General features: G+C 39.3%; 1 protein-coding gene across 1 annotated transcript in view; it reads right to left on the bottom strand.

The window, feature by feature from the left end:
• Positions 1 to 16,226, bottom strand: part of Abca13 (ATP binding cassette subfamily A member 13) — a 355,049-nt gene that overhangs the window by 262,724 nt on the left and 76,099 nt on the right. The window contains exons 21-26 of the mRNA XM_090332320.1: positions 14,871 to 15,034; positions 13,956 to 14,035; positions 12,917 to 13,038; positions 6,272 to 6,466; positions 1,529 to 1,693; positions 421 to 598 (exon numbers count right to left, since the gene is read on the bottom strand). Of these exons, the coding sequence (XP_090188446.1) occupies positions 421 to 598; positions 1,529 to 1,693; positions 6,272 to 6,466; positions 12,917 to 13,038; positions 13,956 to 14,035; positions 14,871 to 15,034 (904 nt within the window). The remainder of the gene's footprint in view (positions 1 to 420; positions 599 to 1,528; positions 1,694 to 6,271; positions 6,467 to 12,916; positions 13,039 to 13,955; positions 14,036 to 14,870; positions 15,035 to 16,226) is intronic.

Raw genomic sequence — 16,226 nt, 5'->3', positions numbered from 1 at the left:
AGATTATTCACCAATATGTTTGCATTTGAAACAAGGGTCTAGGTGAAACAAACCCGTAGAAAGCTACTTACGAGTTCTCTGCATATGATTCCACCATTTTGCAAAGGTGAAAGTGGTGCCCATATTTTTCATCCTCAGATTCCTCAACTAATACTGCTCAACCAAGTATACCAAAGGAGCTAGGATTTCAAATGTGTTAAGTATTTCAGACTCAGATGCGTGGTGAAAGGAATAACCTGTATTCAAGGAGACTGGGTCATTATATTTCAATTGTTATGCCAGCTCCTAGCCATCATATTAAAAATGACAGAGTCTACTGGATGCTGGTGTATGCCTATCAGCCTTCCATACAACCATAGAACAGCATACAAAACAAGTCTAATTATCAATAAACCTAACTATCTGTTACTATTTTCATACTTGAGTCTTCAGGAATGTTGAACTTCTCTTTGTCATCTTCCAAGAGTTCATTGACTCTGGGTAAGTTAAGGAACATGTTCGAATTACTCAGAAAAGATGTCTGATCCTTACAAACCAGCTTCATCATGGACTGAAAAGAATCAAGGGCTGAACTTCTAGCTTGGTCATTTGGTGAAATCTGGAGACATAAGAAAAATAAATTGAAATTACACAGTTACTTAATAGAATCTTCCCAAAGACTTATGACAGTATAATCCTGTCTTTGACTGAATACATAACGTATAACGTATTGGACAAGTTGAAAGAATAGAACATTTTGTTTTAGTCTTTTTTGTCCCTTGGGATATCATTCCAATGGCTGTAATGGTTTGCTGGAAAATCTCTCTCCTCCTTCCTCTCCCCCTCTCTTTCTCTGGATTTGTATGTATTGTGTGTGTCTCTCTTTTATGCACACTAATAAGTCCTGTTGTTTGTCAAGTAATAAAACATCCCTAATGTAATAGTCTTAATGCACGTTTTGACTATCAAATTACCCTAATAGTTGATAGCTATCTAAATTATTATTGATGATCATACTAACCTACTGCCTCCAGGGTAGATCAGAGCCCCTCACTTTCTGGCTCCTCTTTCGATACCTCCAGCTGCTCATAATCCCTCCCTTCTTAGCACCTCTGATGAAGTTCCATCAGAGGCAGACTTTAAGCAAAACTTAATATCAAGCCACTAATCTAATTCAGATTTGTGTTTGCATTAGCAGAAAATGATCCGTAATTTGTAAGCCAATTATTTATATGTAAATAAATGTCTTAAGGTTCTTGAAAGCAATTTGCTTTCAGAATTAAGTTAAACAGATCCTTGAAATCTCATTTATGCTAATAATTGACTTGGTAATTTCTTACTTCATAAACAAAGCATGAACTTTTCCAACTTCCACATTGGTGGCTGTTTCTCCACCCAGTTTTTAGGGAGATTCCAGGTGTTCCTGTGCCTATCCACTGTTGTCCAATAAAGTTTTTAAAATTTGGAAGATAAATAAAGGAAAAAAAAGGAAGCAAATACAAAGAGCAAATTCAAGCATCTCCCCAAAGGGCAAAGATCAAACGCACACCTGTGGAAAGTCCGGCATATCTAGCAAGGCAGTGATTTTCCATGTGTGAAGAAATTCAGGGAGGTACTGAAGTACATGCTGGGCTCTAGCAAGCAGGGAGGTAAGGCTGGAAATGACATCCAACAGGGACTTGAGCAAGCCATTTGCTTCAGGAGGTATCAGAGTCTATAGACCAAACAAAAAGAGAGAAATAACCATTATTTTTTACTCTCACGAATATCTTCAGAGCAGTGAAAACTTGGTTACTTGTTTTTAATTCTCTCTTACAGTTCTGAGATATGTCTGCTCTATTCTAAAATGTTTTATATTACAAAAGCTACAAATCTGGATTTTGGGGGGATGAGGGAGCACATTAAATTACCAGTGTTATATTTTTAAAATATAAACCAAGAATAAATGTAATCATACTTAAAATTCAAATCATTTTTAAATATCTCTTTGCATCTGATGAGTAATATCAACAAGGCTTTAAAAATGAGGGTGCAAGTTACTCACACCTATACCGTAGCTAGTCAGGAATATGAGAACTGTAGGACCCAGCATGGGCAGAAAATTCCATGTCCATCCCCAAATCAATCAGCAAAAAGCGGGGCTGGAGGTGTGGCTCAGGTGGTAGAGTACCAACCAAGAAAGCAAACTTAGCAAACACAAGTCTCTGAATTCAAACCCTTGTGCCAGCAAAGAGCAAAATGAAACAAAACAAATGCAAAGAGTGTTTTACTTAGATCATAACATTAGCTCATCATCTCAGTCCTAACACTCTGGAGATGTGGTGATTGTATGGGAAAGGAAACAAACTCAGAGAGTTAGGTTTCCCGAGTTTTCAAGTGTAGGGCTAGGAATACAGGTAAGCTCCTTAAAAAAGAAAAAAGTTAGAGTTCTTGGAAATGCGCTTGCATGTAAACACCTGATGCTAACTATGTTTCATACTTTAAATTTACATATCCTCAGGTCTATAATGTGAATTCTACAAAAGCAAGGCTACGTCTTTTGTCTCCATCGTTGATGCAGCTAATGGAGATGAAACACCTGACAATACCACACATTTAGTACTTGTATGAATAGATAGCTATTTTTAAAATTGTTTTCTTTCCACAGGAGGAAAACTCGGAACAATTGCTTTCCTCAGCACATAATTTGCATCTAGGCTTTCTACTTTCCCCATGGGAATGAGAAACTTGATGGTCTCAGATTGTTCATCCCGCTCCCTAGAGTTCTATTCCTACAGTTAACCTTCCAGCTTTATATGGAACAGACACACCCAGTCCTAATCATTGCAAGGAGTGTCCATGGATGCAAGGGGAACAACTCAAGCAGGAGAATCCCTGAGTGTGGCCTTTTGTTTGTTTGTCTACTCTTTCAAAACTCAGCTGCTGCTTCGAGTGGCACAGAGTGACCCATTTTAGGGTAGAGATTATCTGAGGTCTAGTCACAGCAGTGACAGAGGAAGGTGTTGTATTAATGTAGCCAAGCAAATTTTCAAAGGGCCTCAAAAATTCATCATCACCTCAGTGAGACAGAAAATACACGAAGTTGAATGCGAGTTATTGGTGCACTTGGACCTTCATTCCATAGGTGTCACCATGGATTTGGGCTGCCTTCTCACAACCAAGCATTGTAGAAGGTCAAGGAGCCTTTATGATTCAACGTTGTGTCATCTTCACTGAATCTGAGACACTGAGTGCAATCTAGATCTCATCCTCCAAATAAGTTTTGGCATGGATAATGGCCCTACCCAAAACAATTATTTGAGCCCTTAGAAATGCTAATTAAGAATCAGAGGCCTTCATGTGCCAGAAGCCAGGAAAAGAGTGGCTCATTGATGGATCTATATCAGTTCCCCAAAAGGCAAATTAAGAAGTTGACATTGAGGCTGCAATGAGAAAATGCACACCTAAGCTCTTAGCACACCAACACAGAGGCAAGTGGGCAAACTTTAGGCAATATTTATTTTCCTCCTCAAAGCTTTAAGTGCCCTCATTCTAGAAATTAATATTTGTACTTGGAACATGGTACATTATGTGTTTATGCTCTGTGCATGTGTGCGTGTGTGTGTGTGTGCGTGTGTGTGTGTGTGTGTGAGAGAGAGAAAGAAAGAAAGATCCAATATTTAATGGGTAAATACCTGATCTAATATCATTCTTTGGCATTTTTCTAAAATATTGGAAGTCAGGATACAGCAAAGACATTTACATATCCATGTTTATTGATGCACTCTTCACCATAGCTAAGATATAGAAACAGCCTAGATGCCCTACAACAGATGAATGGATCAAGAAAATGTGAGTGCACATATATACATATATATCCATATATTTATGGATTTTACTTATCCATTAGGAAGAATTGCATTATGCCATTTGCAGCAAAATAGACTGACCTAGAAATAATTATATTAAGTGAAGGCTCACAGAGAAAAAGGGCACATGTTAAAGGGCACATGTTTTCTCTCAAATGTGGAAGTTAGATCTAAATTATAAATATATATGAAAATATATACACGGTCACATGCATGTATAGATAAATATATTGTTTAAGGTATAGCATTTACCATGGGAGGATTGCAATGCTGTATTTCCTTTGAACAACTCATTTGTAGTTTACCAAAATAAATACTAATAAGCTAAGCCATAGGTTGTCCAGAGTGGTGATGGCCAAGGGAAAAGACGCAAATGAGTTGAGAAAGGGAGGGTGGGAAAAAAACAGTCAGAATATCTAATATACAAATATGAAACTTGAATGAATAGGTAGGGTTGGGAGAGATGGGGGAGAATGATGGAAGAGGTGACATTGTACTCATTATACTCATTGAAACTCTTTTGTACAACTACTTAAAGATAATTTAAAAAAATTTAAAGCAATACTTGGAGTAATAAAAGGGAAGGAAACTATGAATGGCTGCACCAGCAAATTTACCCTTTCCTAACCCATGACTGTTGTCCCAGGCATGGATCAACTTTAGCCACCTTGCCATACCACAACCTCACAGGTTAATCCAGATGTTGTGACCCATAATCCTAAGGAAAAACTAGAGCAATGCTGCTCCTCAAGAATAAGGCCAAAGCCTTCTGGACATATAAGTACAGGTATCCACATGGAAGCTAGGAAGAGTAACTTCTAAAAAAGACAGCCTGAAAACACCCTCGAAATTAGGAACTTGTCTCTTGGTAGGCCAGCTAGGAGGTGTTAGGTTAGCCTCACTCCAGGCCCTACTCCCCTCCCACTTTTAGTTCTTTCCTGGAGATCCCAGGAGAGATTCCTGATATTCCTTGAGTGAAAGAGCTGTCATCCTGTTGTACCACGACCCTGTGGGGCTAGTGAAGAGCTTGCAGAGATAAGAGGTCATTGTGCCCAGTTTTTTCCCCAGGGCCAGTCTAGGGTAGCTGGAGGCACCACAGAGACTATGAAACAGAGGCTACAGCCCATGCCATGGAGAAAGGAATGGCGAATGTAGGGTAAGGTTAGCATGAACCCACTGTGGCAGCAATGAGTAAACTGAATTCAACTTAGCTGCCCTCAATACTCCAGGAAGCTGGCCCATCACAGGGGGGAAGGAAACCTGGCACTAGGTGTGGGTGATGCTGGATGCTCTTGGTCTTCCTCACTTAATGTGTGGAGTGGTACAAACTGTGCCAAATGACCCAATGGGTCTGTCTCCACACATGCCCTACAAAGTGTCCTCCACACCTTTTTTGTTTTTGTCATTGAAAGCTTCAGCTCATTCGCCAATCATCATGTAACCCCAGAAGTGGCTGAGGCTCCCACAGTGCCCCTCCCTGTTGGTGTGCAGAGAATGCAGTTGACCATGAGCTCTTCATGGATTCCTTCAACTCAGAGATTGACTGAAAACACCTTTTCTAAAACTACATCTAGCCCAGCCCTGGTGGCTCATGTTTATAATCCTACCTACTCAGGATGCTGAGATCTGAGAATTAAGATTGGAAGCCAGCCTAAACAAAATAAAAGGTCTGTGAGACTCTTATCTCCAATTAGCCACCTAAAACTCAGAAGTGGACCTGTGGCTCAAGTGGTAAAATGCTAGCCTTGAGAACAAAAGCTCAAAGACAGTAGCCAAGCCCTGAGTTCAAGTTCCAAGACTGGCACACACACACATACAAAATAATTAATTAATTTTAAAACTGTTTTAGCCAGGCATAGGTAACTCACACCTATAATCTTAGGTAATAAGGAAGCTGATATCTGAGGATCGAGATTCAAAGCCAGCCCTGGCAGAAAAGTCCATTGAAACATTCATCTCTAATTAATCACTAAAAAGTCAAAAGTAGAAGTATGGTTCAAGAGGCCAGCTACAGCCTTGAATAAAACTGCCAAGTGAGTACAAGGTTGTGAGTACAAGGTTCTGAGCTCAAGTGCTCATGCCACAGTACCAACTCCCCCCCGCCCAAAAAAAAAGAAAGAAGAAAGAAGAAAGTCTACATCTACACTAGACCAAATACAAGTTGTTTCGCCATTAACTTTTAAAAATACAGACGGCATAATAACTATGTACTTCACTTTACTTAGCTTTTATTAGGTCGTAGGTATAATAAGTCATCTAGAGATGATTTGAAGTGTGCCCCACAGTTTCATTGAAGAGCTTTGCCTATTCTTGAAGTTTGGTACCCAAGGAAGATCCTGGAACTAGTTTCCCAGGATACCAAGGATGAGATGATAGACTCAGCACAGCCAGGGAGCAGCATCCTCTGCAGAAGTCTACATGCCCCAACAGCCCCTCCGCCTTACTTTGTAAACAAAAGTCCGCAGGTTCAGGTTCTGACTCATGGCCATAATCAGAGTGTATACTTCAGTGCCAGGCAAGCCACAGAGCTCCTTCACGGCAAGCCAAGACTTTTCATCCTCAGGAAATGTCAGCAGAAGATGAAGAATTTTTTTGTCACACCTTCCAGACAAAGCTACAATGAGGGCACTGGCAAAAATCTGTTTGAAAGCACAAGGATTGGAAGTTAGCATAACAAGAACATTTTGAGCTTCAGCTCCCCACACTGTTTCCTCATGACTACCTGGGAACAACTACCGGGAGAGAAAGTTTATTTGGGGTGTTCAATTCAAAGGGTTCAGTTTCTGATCAATAAGCCTATTGTCTTTGAGTTATGGAAAAGCAGATAAAGAAATCATAATTGAGCAAAGCTGCTCATCTCGGGGACATCAGCAATCGAAAAAGAAGATATGGTGCGCCATGATCCCAATATCTCCTTCAAGAACTTGCCCCAATGACCTAATTTCCTCCCATAAGGCTCAGCCTTCTAATGTTCCATGGCCTCTAGTAACACCATAGGCTAGAGACCAGGCCTTTAACATGTCAGCATTTGGGACAGTAACTGAGCCCAACTCTCTGTTTTGTTTTCAACATTTTGAATAAATCTATTGCTGAAATTGCATGACTGCTTCCATAACTTTCCCCATCTGAGGGCTCAGAGCACAATGACTAAATCTTTCACTCCTCTCCCAGTGGGGCTCTCCTCAGAGTGCTCATTCACTCTACCCCATGCTCCTTCCCACTCCCTGCCCTCATATTTGGTGTTTGGGTCTTGCTTGCTTGCTGTTAAGTCTTACCCTTTGCTTCCCGTTTATTAGCTCTTTTATATGTCACAGCTAACAGTGTGAAACTAGTTTTTGCCTCCTCTACTTCCAGACTGAAAATAGGATTATCAAGTTTTCCATCTATTTTAAAAGGAGAAAGTAAATAAAGCTCAGAGGGAAGGTCATTCTAGAACTACAGAACCTATTTTATTGATATTACATGCCACAGTTAAGGACTGCAACTTGAGTATGTCTTTCCCTGAGTGACATTGTTGATAAAAACTAAAAAGGAAAATTAAAAACAAAGCCAACAGTACATTGTATGGTACTTTTATTTTTCTGATGGGTATGATCATTGGGAGACGTTCTACTTAAGTGAGACCTAAATGCATGAGCCCTGGGCACAGGAAGTACTGGCTGTGTTTTTAGGAGCTCTGTAATCACCTGAAGCTCACCAAATGCTTCAATTGCTATAAAATGCCCAGAAGAAAGTCATTAAGAAATCATCAGGAATTATTAGGGCCTCCCAATAAGTATGCATATTGGAAAGAGACTGAGACAGAAACAGAAGAACATAGAGACAATGGTAGAAACAAAGAGAGACACAGAAAGAGGTGCTTTACTTATAAAATAAAATACACACACATACGTAAATTTATTTTAAAGAGTGGACTCATGAAGCTTTAGGGCTAGCAAGCACAAAATCTACATCATGACCAGCAGTCTAGAAACCTAGGGAAGAGCTAACGTTGCCTCAGAATTAAGGGCCTCAAATCTGATAGTCCTTTCCCTGAAGGCCTGCCATGGTCTTTTGTTTTTCTTTTCTTTTCCTCTTATGGCCTTTAACAGATTGCTGGGGTATGCATTCACCGCTGAGACCCAATTTTGGATGATCACTTTTCAGATGGGGGGGGGTCTTGCTACCTGCCCAGGTGTGAACTTGGGCACAATCTACCTATGTTGGGCCTGCTAGTGGCTAAACTAACAAGTGCTGCCCAGCTCTTCATTAACATAAGGCCAATTTATTGAAAAGGGGTCATATGAACTTATTTCTGCCCAAGCTGGCCTCAAGTTATGATCCATACAATATGAGCTCTTCAAATAGCTAGGATTACAATCATGATCTATCCCTTGAGGGGATTTCAAGAGAAGGCCCCAAAGTGAATGATCTATCCACGTTTCCCAAAATATGCTTATTTAAATGTTAACCTTGTCTAAAAATACCTTCTAGGGATATTCACATTAATAGCTGTTTCTACAATTAATTAGCCAAGCAATCCTTTGTTTATATAGGATATATATGAAGTAGACAGATGAGGTCTCTGAAGGGAGGGGGAAATTCTCAGGGGAGTTCTGGTGATGGAATACAAGTGTCTTCCACTGGCTTTTATTAGAATAGCTTCTCTTTAGTAAGTGAGCTCAAGTTTCCTGGAAAAGTTTATCATCTAAAGCCAAATCCTTGATTATAGACACTGTGCTACCAGCATATTTTGATTATCAACTCACACTGGCTCAATGAAAATCTATGTGCATCTCATGATGGTTTCAAGGAAAAGCCTTAGAATTTACCATTCTTTCTTAGAACTATTTGCTAGAGCAAAAATATCTGTGCTGATTTTACCCCATCTTTTTTTTTAACCACAGAAGAGGCCTCTTACAACTTGTTTTCTAAAATCTCAGTAGTCATATCACACAAGATAACTCTAGTGGCACATTTATATGGCTTTCAAAATCTTAGCATTTATGTCTTAAATATTGTTGTTTTGTTTGAAGGACATCTGAAACAAAAATGAATGAAAATGAACAAAAATGAATGAAAAATGAATGAAAAGCAATTAGAAAATAAGATGCCACTCCTTTTCATAGTTAGGAACAAAATCCATGATTCCTATTCAAAGTACAACAGGGATGTTTTAACTTAGGATTTGCTCATTTATGAGAGATGCTGAGTTCTTGATGTTTCTCTATATAGTATTTGGTTTGCAAAATGGCAAGAAGACTTAAACCCCAAGGCAGATGTTTCCCTGCTACTAGCACATACACTCAGCCACTTCGATTTTCGTCAAGTTTCTAGCACAGACAGGAAAGTCCAATGAGCCACAAACGCCAGGAACGAAGCTGTGACTCAAGTGACAGCATGCTAGCCTTGAGCACAAAAGCTCAGGGGCAGTGTCCAGGTCCTGAGTTCAAGCCTCAGAACTAGCATGAGAGAGAGAAGGGATCCCCAAGAGAGGTTCTTGCACTTTCAGCAAGAACTTACTAAACAGGACTTATGTTTAGAACAGAGAATAGAAGATAGTGCTAGTGTTGACCAGCTAATAGTCTTAGATTCAATGAAAGGAAAATGTGAACTGGGTACTTACTCTCGTTCCCTTTGTGTCTACAAAGAAACACTCAACATCATACAGGATACAAGGTCATTGGAAAGAGAGACTCTGCCAAATTAATCTTTGAAAGATAAGAGAGGAAAGAAGTGATTCTGTGGTTCAAGTGGTAGGGCACTAGCCTTGAGCTGAAGAGCTCAGGGACAGCCAGGCCCAGAGTTCTAGCCCCATGTCTGATCAAAAGAGCAAAGAGAGAGATAGAGAGTAAAGTGAGGTTAGGTAAGAAAACAACAGGTTCTCCACATTTCCATAGGTATTTCTCTGCTGTGGGATGCATCTCTGCTGGGCTCTGATGACATACTAAAAGTGACAACTATAGGAGCAAACTATGAGAGATCATCAGAGAACTAACAAGGATCTGTCTAGAAGAACTGAAGCTATGGGTTGCAAAGTTGGTGGTAAGGAGTCAAAATGAGTTATAGTAAAGCCAATGCTCCAGCACTTTTATTGATCTCTAAGTTACTACAACTACATGGACCTCAGTTTCCTTGTCTACAGAGTGACAGTTATGTGCAAGGATTACCATGGTTTCCTAGGAGAATTAGAGAATTTGAAATGTGAACCACAGATTACACTATGTTAAAAATCCAAATAGCCAAATATGACTGACACACCTAGCAACACTAACACCACTTTGACCAAAGAGGATAAGAAAAAAGAAGGAAGAGGAGGAGGCAGAGGAGGAGGAGAGCTTAATATAGAGTTATATTGATGCATTGATTGAGAAAAATAATTACATTTAAAAAGAGGGGAAGGAACAGAGACAGGAGAGACAGAGTGCTTTGACATTATGGGTATTGTAAGAAAAAGATGAATAGAAGTGATTTGGAGCTAGGAGCCAGGGGCTCACATCTGGAATCCTAGCTACTCAGGAAGCTGAAACTTGAAATCATGTTTGGAAGCCAGCCTAGGCAGGAAAGCATGTGAGATTCTTAACTCCAACATCACTTGCCTACAGAGGCTCCTGTGACCCCTGCCCCTATCTACTGTGTGTTATATGTACTGCAGAAAACCTTTCAGTCTCTTCCACTGCCATCATTGGTTACATATTTGCTGTGCTTAGTCCATGGAATGCTGGCTTCCTTAGGGGACACTGACCCTAGATATTAGATCAAAGCCTAGCAAGCATATAATAAGTAGATGAGTACGCAGAGGTTCTGAAATTTTGTAAGGTCCCTGCAGCCCACCAATAGCCTGCACTAAGAATCCAGTGCCATAAATTTGCAAACTGGCAACTGAAAATATCTCAGATAAATGAAAAGCAAGGGACCAAAATAAGGACATGATTCTACAAAAAGGGGTATTAAGTTTTAAAAAATTAAGGGGAAAAAATAAGGTGCTATTCAAGTTGGCAATCTAAACAAACTGAAGCTCATGAGAATTCCTTACTTAGATCTATAGTTGCAGGTAGGTTCATTGATATACTCAGATATCCAAGAAAATAACCCCATTCATTACGCATTTGAATAGTGAAAACACAACTTTGTTTATATTTATACTCTTCCCAGTTCCCTAAACTGTTTAGGTATTCAAGTGGCCGCAGTAACTTTATTGTCACTTCCAAAGAAGCAAGAAGTGATGGAAGGCACAGATTTCCCACCAGTATGTCCTCTGTGGCCACATTGCTTTGCTGAGTCAAGCTTTCTCAGAGCCCAAACCTTTCATGGTAGAACATCAGTGACACCTGGTGGCCATTTGTTTAAAGCTGGCAGGAAGCAAGATACAGCCTTACCCAAAGGGGAAATAGTTCATAAGGCTGAATTTAAGAGGCTCCCCAGAAGCTAGCTAATCTATAGCCTCTCTTTTCCCACTCTCTTCCCCCTTCTTCCCTCCTCTCTTCCTTCCTCTCTGTCGTGACTTGAAATCAAGGCTCAGGAGCTGTCTTGGCTTTTTTGTTCAAGACTAGAGCTCTACCAGTGTGAACTACAGTTCCACTTCCAGTTCTCTGGTGGTTAATTGGAGATAAGAGTCTCAGTGGACTTTCCTAATTAGGCTGGCTTTGAACTGCAATCCTCAGATCTCAGCCTCCTAAGTATCTAGGATTACATGCATAAGCACTGGGGTTTGTCTTTTCTCTTAAAGCAATAAAGGTATCTAGCCAAAGCAATTTAGTCCCTGTTCCAGTTCTGTTAACTCTGTAGAGTTAAAGCCATAACTAGCCAGTATTTCAACTGTGAGTTAAGTAGAAATCTCATCACTGCTCTTACCTTAAAATTAATTCCCCAAATTCCCAGCCTAATAAGCTGAAATTGACCATTTTATTTTATTAAAAAGTCCTGTGTGGCTTACTGGAAGATACTATAAACCAAATTTTGCATTTGAGCTTCTCATTTCTTATATTGATTCTTACTGACTCTGCTCCACTATACTATACAGAACTATACAGAAACTGACACGAAATTAATGACATATAATGGCCCAATAGGTTGTCAATTGAAATAGGTCCTTATTAATCAGTTCCTGGGTCCTCTGTAGGGAAGTTAAATCCCACTGGATGTGCTGAAAGGCTGTCAAAGAGAAGCACTGAAGCTGGGCATTAGTGGCTCATGCCTGTAATCTAGCTAATCAGGAAGCTGAGATCTGAAGGTTGTAATTTGAAGGCTTCCCAAGCAGACAAATCCTGAGCTGCCAGATTCTTAAAGCCAATTAATCAACAAGAAACAGAAAGTATAAGTGTGGCTTGAGCAGTAGAACCTTGAGAGAGAATGAGAAAAAGGCAAGAGCTCCATGCCCAAAGTTCAAGCTCTAGTACCAACACGAAGAGAAGGGAAGGAAAGGGAGGGGAGGGGAGGGAAGAGGAAGGAATGGGGGGGGGGAGAATGAAGGGAGCACCTGCTAAGGGTCCAGGTGACATCTGCCATGAGAAATACAAAAGTTACCTGCTCCCTCTTCCAAGATAGATCATATCACAATGCTGCCTAATAGTTTTGGCCCCTTTCATTTGCCTTGCCTTCTGGACACCTTAAAAATGGCATAACCTTCATCACTTATTTCCCTTCATGAATGGCAGATGGTGAGAGATTATATACAGTAACTCTCCATGTTAGAGGGATAATGGTAGATTTTTAGATCTGTTGAGTTGTTTTTATTTGGGGCTATTTCTGTATTTTAGAACATTTGCAAAACCAAGCACAGCCTCTCCTCCTACCCTCCCAATACACACTTCAGTTGTTATGAATCAAGGTTAAAAAGGACTAGACTAAACATTGTCACTAACTTTGTCCTTTCTGACTTCAAAGACAATTTCGACAATAAGGACTCAGATGTTTGCATAAGACAGTGATAACCATAGATTCTTCACGGTCCTCTCATAGCTGTTTTGCTTTTGGATATATCATTTTACAAAGCAACTCATTTCATCAGCCATGAGAGGGAGAGGAGAGGGAGGAGGAAAAATGAAATGACATCACACCTTTTGCACCAAGGGCTCTTAAGAGTCCAAGTACAAGAAGTAGCACTGTACCTGTGAGTGGGAAATGTTTGCTTCTAAGATAGTATGGATGGTTTCATTAGAGATGTGGGTGGAAGATTGAAGCTCTTCGGTTAACCCAGTGATGTTCCTCATCAAATCTTTTATTTTCACATCTGAAAAAGGTGGGGCAAGAAGAAATAATGATACTATTTGCTATTATAACAAATATGTTTATAAATACAAATATATATATATTAAATACATGTACTTATATTAAATCAATTCATTTTATATTTATTACCATAAAGATATTAAATACATTTGTTATAAGTGAATGATCTTGAGACCATTCATACCATGAATAAATTTGAAGACATTATGTGGTATTTGCTGGTCATTTCTTTGCTTTCGTAAACCCTGCATATTTTGCAATTTCTTTTATTTTTTTTTTCTAGTCCTGGGCTTGAGCTCAGGGCCTGAGCACTGTCCTTGGACTTTTCTCAAGGCTAGAGCTCTACCTCTTGAGACTCAGCACCACTTCCAGCTTTTTTTCTATGTATGTGGTACCGAGGAATCGAACCTGGGTCCTCATGCATGCTAGGCAAGCACTCTACCACTAGGCAAAACTCCCTGCAATTTATTTTAGAAGGAGATTTTCTTAAGGAACAATGACTGAGTGCAATAAGAATATAATATCTCCATGTTTCTGTACTCATCTGACAATATTACAAATGAATACGACCTAATGATTACCCAGAATTCTTCAGACTCAACATGTTGATACAACTAAACATTTATGAACTTTGTAGATGACATAGAAAAAGAAAGAGATTTATAGACAGCCGGGGGACACGGACAAATTCCAGACCATAGATATCTTTCTTCTGATGCTTGATTTTAAATATATATATATTCCAGGATTTTAGACTTTCCTTATAAACCCATATATTTCAGAACAGTTTAAGCTCTAAATTGTTCTTTTTTGTATCTGGCATGACTTTCTTCTTCATGTTTAATTCTCATTCTATATTTGAATGAGAAGCCAAATTTAACTTTTTAATCAACAAAACTTAGAACACCACATACTTACCCTCAGTGACAGTGAAATTACTAAGAAAAGACATAATGGGATTGCTCGAAAACCAACTCTCCTTGAAGCTTTTGGCCAACCTAAAACAGCAGAAAAATTAAAACTCAAATAGACAAGATAAAGTGGCAGAAATGATGTTGGCATGAATAGCACTGCCTTGGTTCCCAGGAGATAAGCTGTGTAAAAAAAAATACATTTCTATAGCATTCCTCCAATAGTTATAAGCAGTAAGTTCCCCTGACACCATTTTGTGAACATCGATTAATACCAGCACTACAATATTTTCTTCTCAGAGCTCCTGCCAATCACAATGAACCAGGGAAATAGGTATGCATAATAAATAGCTCCTCAATAAATGTGGAATAAATAGATGTTATGGATCATAGGATACCTGAGAAATTATTATGCCAAGGATTAGAAAAACATCTCTGTGGAAAAAAAAAAAGTCTAGAGAATGCAAAGTCCCTGTGCATCCAAAACACTGAGAAAAGCCAATCAAATATGAATTAATTTCAAAATATAGGACTGCTCATATATTTATAGTGAATATCATATTGGAATTGTTAACCTTATGGCTAATGAGGCTCACATAACTGAGCATTTGAAAACTTAGTTATGGAAAACTTTAATGTTTAAGTGTGCATAGTAATATGTATGTGACTGGTGGTGAGATTCACAATTTGAAAATGCTAGAGCTGGGGTCTGGTTGAGATCTTGAGCCAGCCCAACCAAGAAAGTCTGCCAAACTCTAATCTCCAATGGTTCAAATAGCAGAGCCTCAACTCTGAGGGAGAAAGCCAAGTGAGACTGTGAGGTCCTGAGTTCGAGCCACAGTACCAGCACACACACAAAATGAATGCTAGTCATCTTCCTGATGAAGAAGAAGAGAAGAGGTGAGACCCTCTGGGTACCTACACACGCACGTGTTGCTCAACAGCCTCCGGTGGAGGCAGGCATGTACAGTCTAGGTTGGTGATGTGATCCAAGTTGCTTGTGAAGTGTTCCAATGTCCTAGAAAGATTCCTGATAAAACTTTCACAATTCAGTTGATTTGATGCCAACCATATCTTTTCAATTTCCTAGAACATATAAAAATAAATTATGTCATTTTCAACAAGGTAAGTGAGTCTAAAAGAAATGCTTAGTGAAACAGATCAGCTAGAAAATACTCCTAGCTCATAATTTGTAAATATATATCGGCTAAGCTAAAATCAATACACTTGATTTTAATTTAAATATAATTTAATCTTATGAAGAAGAAGAAGAAGAGCCATGAGGCCTTCTTTGGTACATACAAAGTGACTTCTGAATACAATTTTAATTCAAATTACATTTAATTTAATAAATCTAAAATAAATTTTAATTTAAATTTTTATTTTAAATTAAAATAAAAATTTAATGTACCACAATGTTATTATTAAATTTAAATTTTAACAAAATAATAACTTTGTCATAGAGCCAATTATTTAACAGGAAAGCATACTTCCTGCCCAGAAGCAAGAAATAGTAAATTAAAAGTTTCAACTTCCGTCAGTACATGTGTACTATGGTCAGATGGGAGGTACTTGCACAGTGCTGGAGACTGATGCCTATTAAGTCACACAGTCTAAAATCACCACGGAGAAAGGCATCCTTTGAGACCTCCCTTCTCTCCTACAACAGACCTGGATGGCTCAGGAACTGGACATACGCATGCACAAATAAACATATCTAGATTTAAGGAATTGGCCAGAACCCCCAGTTCAACCTGGAATTCCAGCCCTGCTCTCCTATTCAGCTTACTCTAGAAGTGGTATGATTCACTGGACACTTGCTATCATTTTAGAAACTTAATTTCTGGTCCTTTATTAACTCCCCATTGCTTGTTTTTGCCCTATGGGAACCAAGAAAATAAGAGAATAAAAATGTGAGCCAGTGCACTGGCTCATGCCTGTAATCCTAGCTGCTCAGGAGGCTGAGATCTGAGGATAAAGGTTCAAAGCCAGTCCAGACATAAAAGGACCTGAAACTCTTATCTCCAATTAACTTCTAGAAAATGGGAAGTGGGGCTTGGGTCAAGGGTAGGGTGGTAGCCTTGAGCTGAAGAGGTCAGGGACAGCACCCAGGCAAAATTCAAGCCCCATGAGCCACAAAAAAGAGGGAGAGAAACAGAGAGACAAATAGACAGAGTCAGAGACGGACAGAGAGAATAAAGATCTGATTTTCTGAACTCTGATTACATTGATGCTCTTTGTGGTAAGTTGTGCTTCCACTGGGAACACGGGGTTGGTC

This window comes from Megascapheus bottae, chromosome 5 (genome assembly GCF_031878675.1).
Source record: "Megascapheus bottae isolate mThoBot1 chromosome 5, mThoBot2.hap1, whole genome shotgun sequence".
NCBI classification, from domain to species: Eukaryota; Metazoa; Chordata; class Mammalia; order Rodentia; family Geomyidae; genus Megascapheus; species Megascapheus bottae.
Note: the sequence above shows the minus strand (reverse complement) of the source record. Positions and strands in the feature narration are given on the sequence as shown.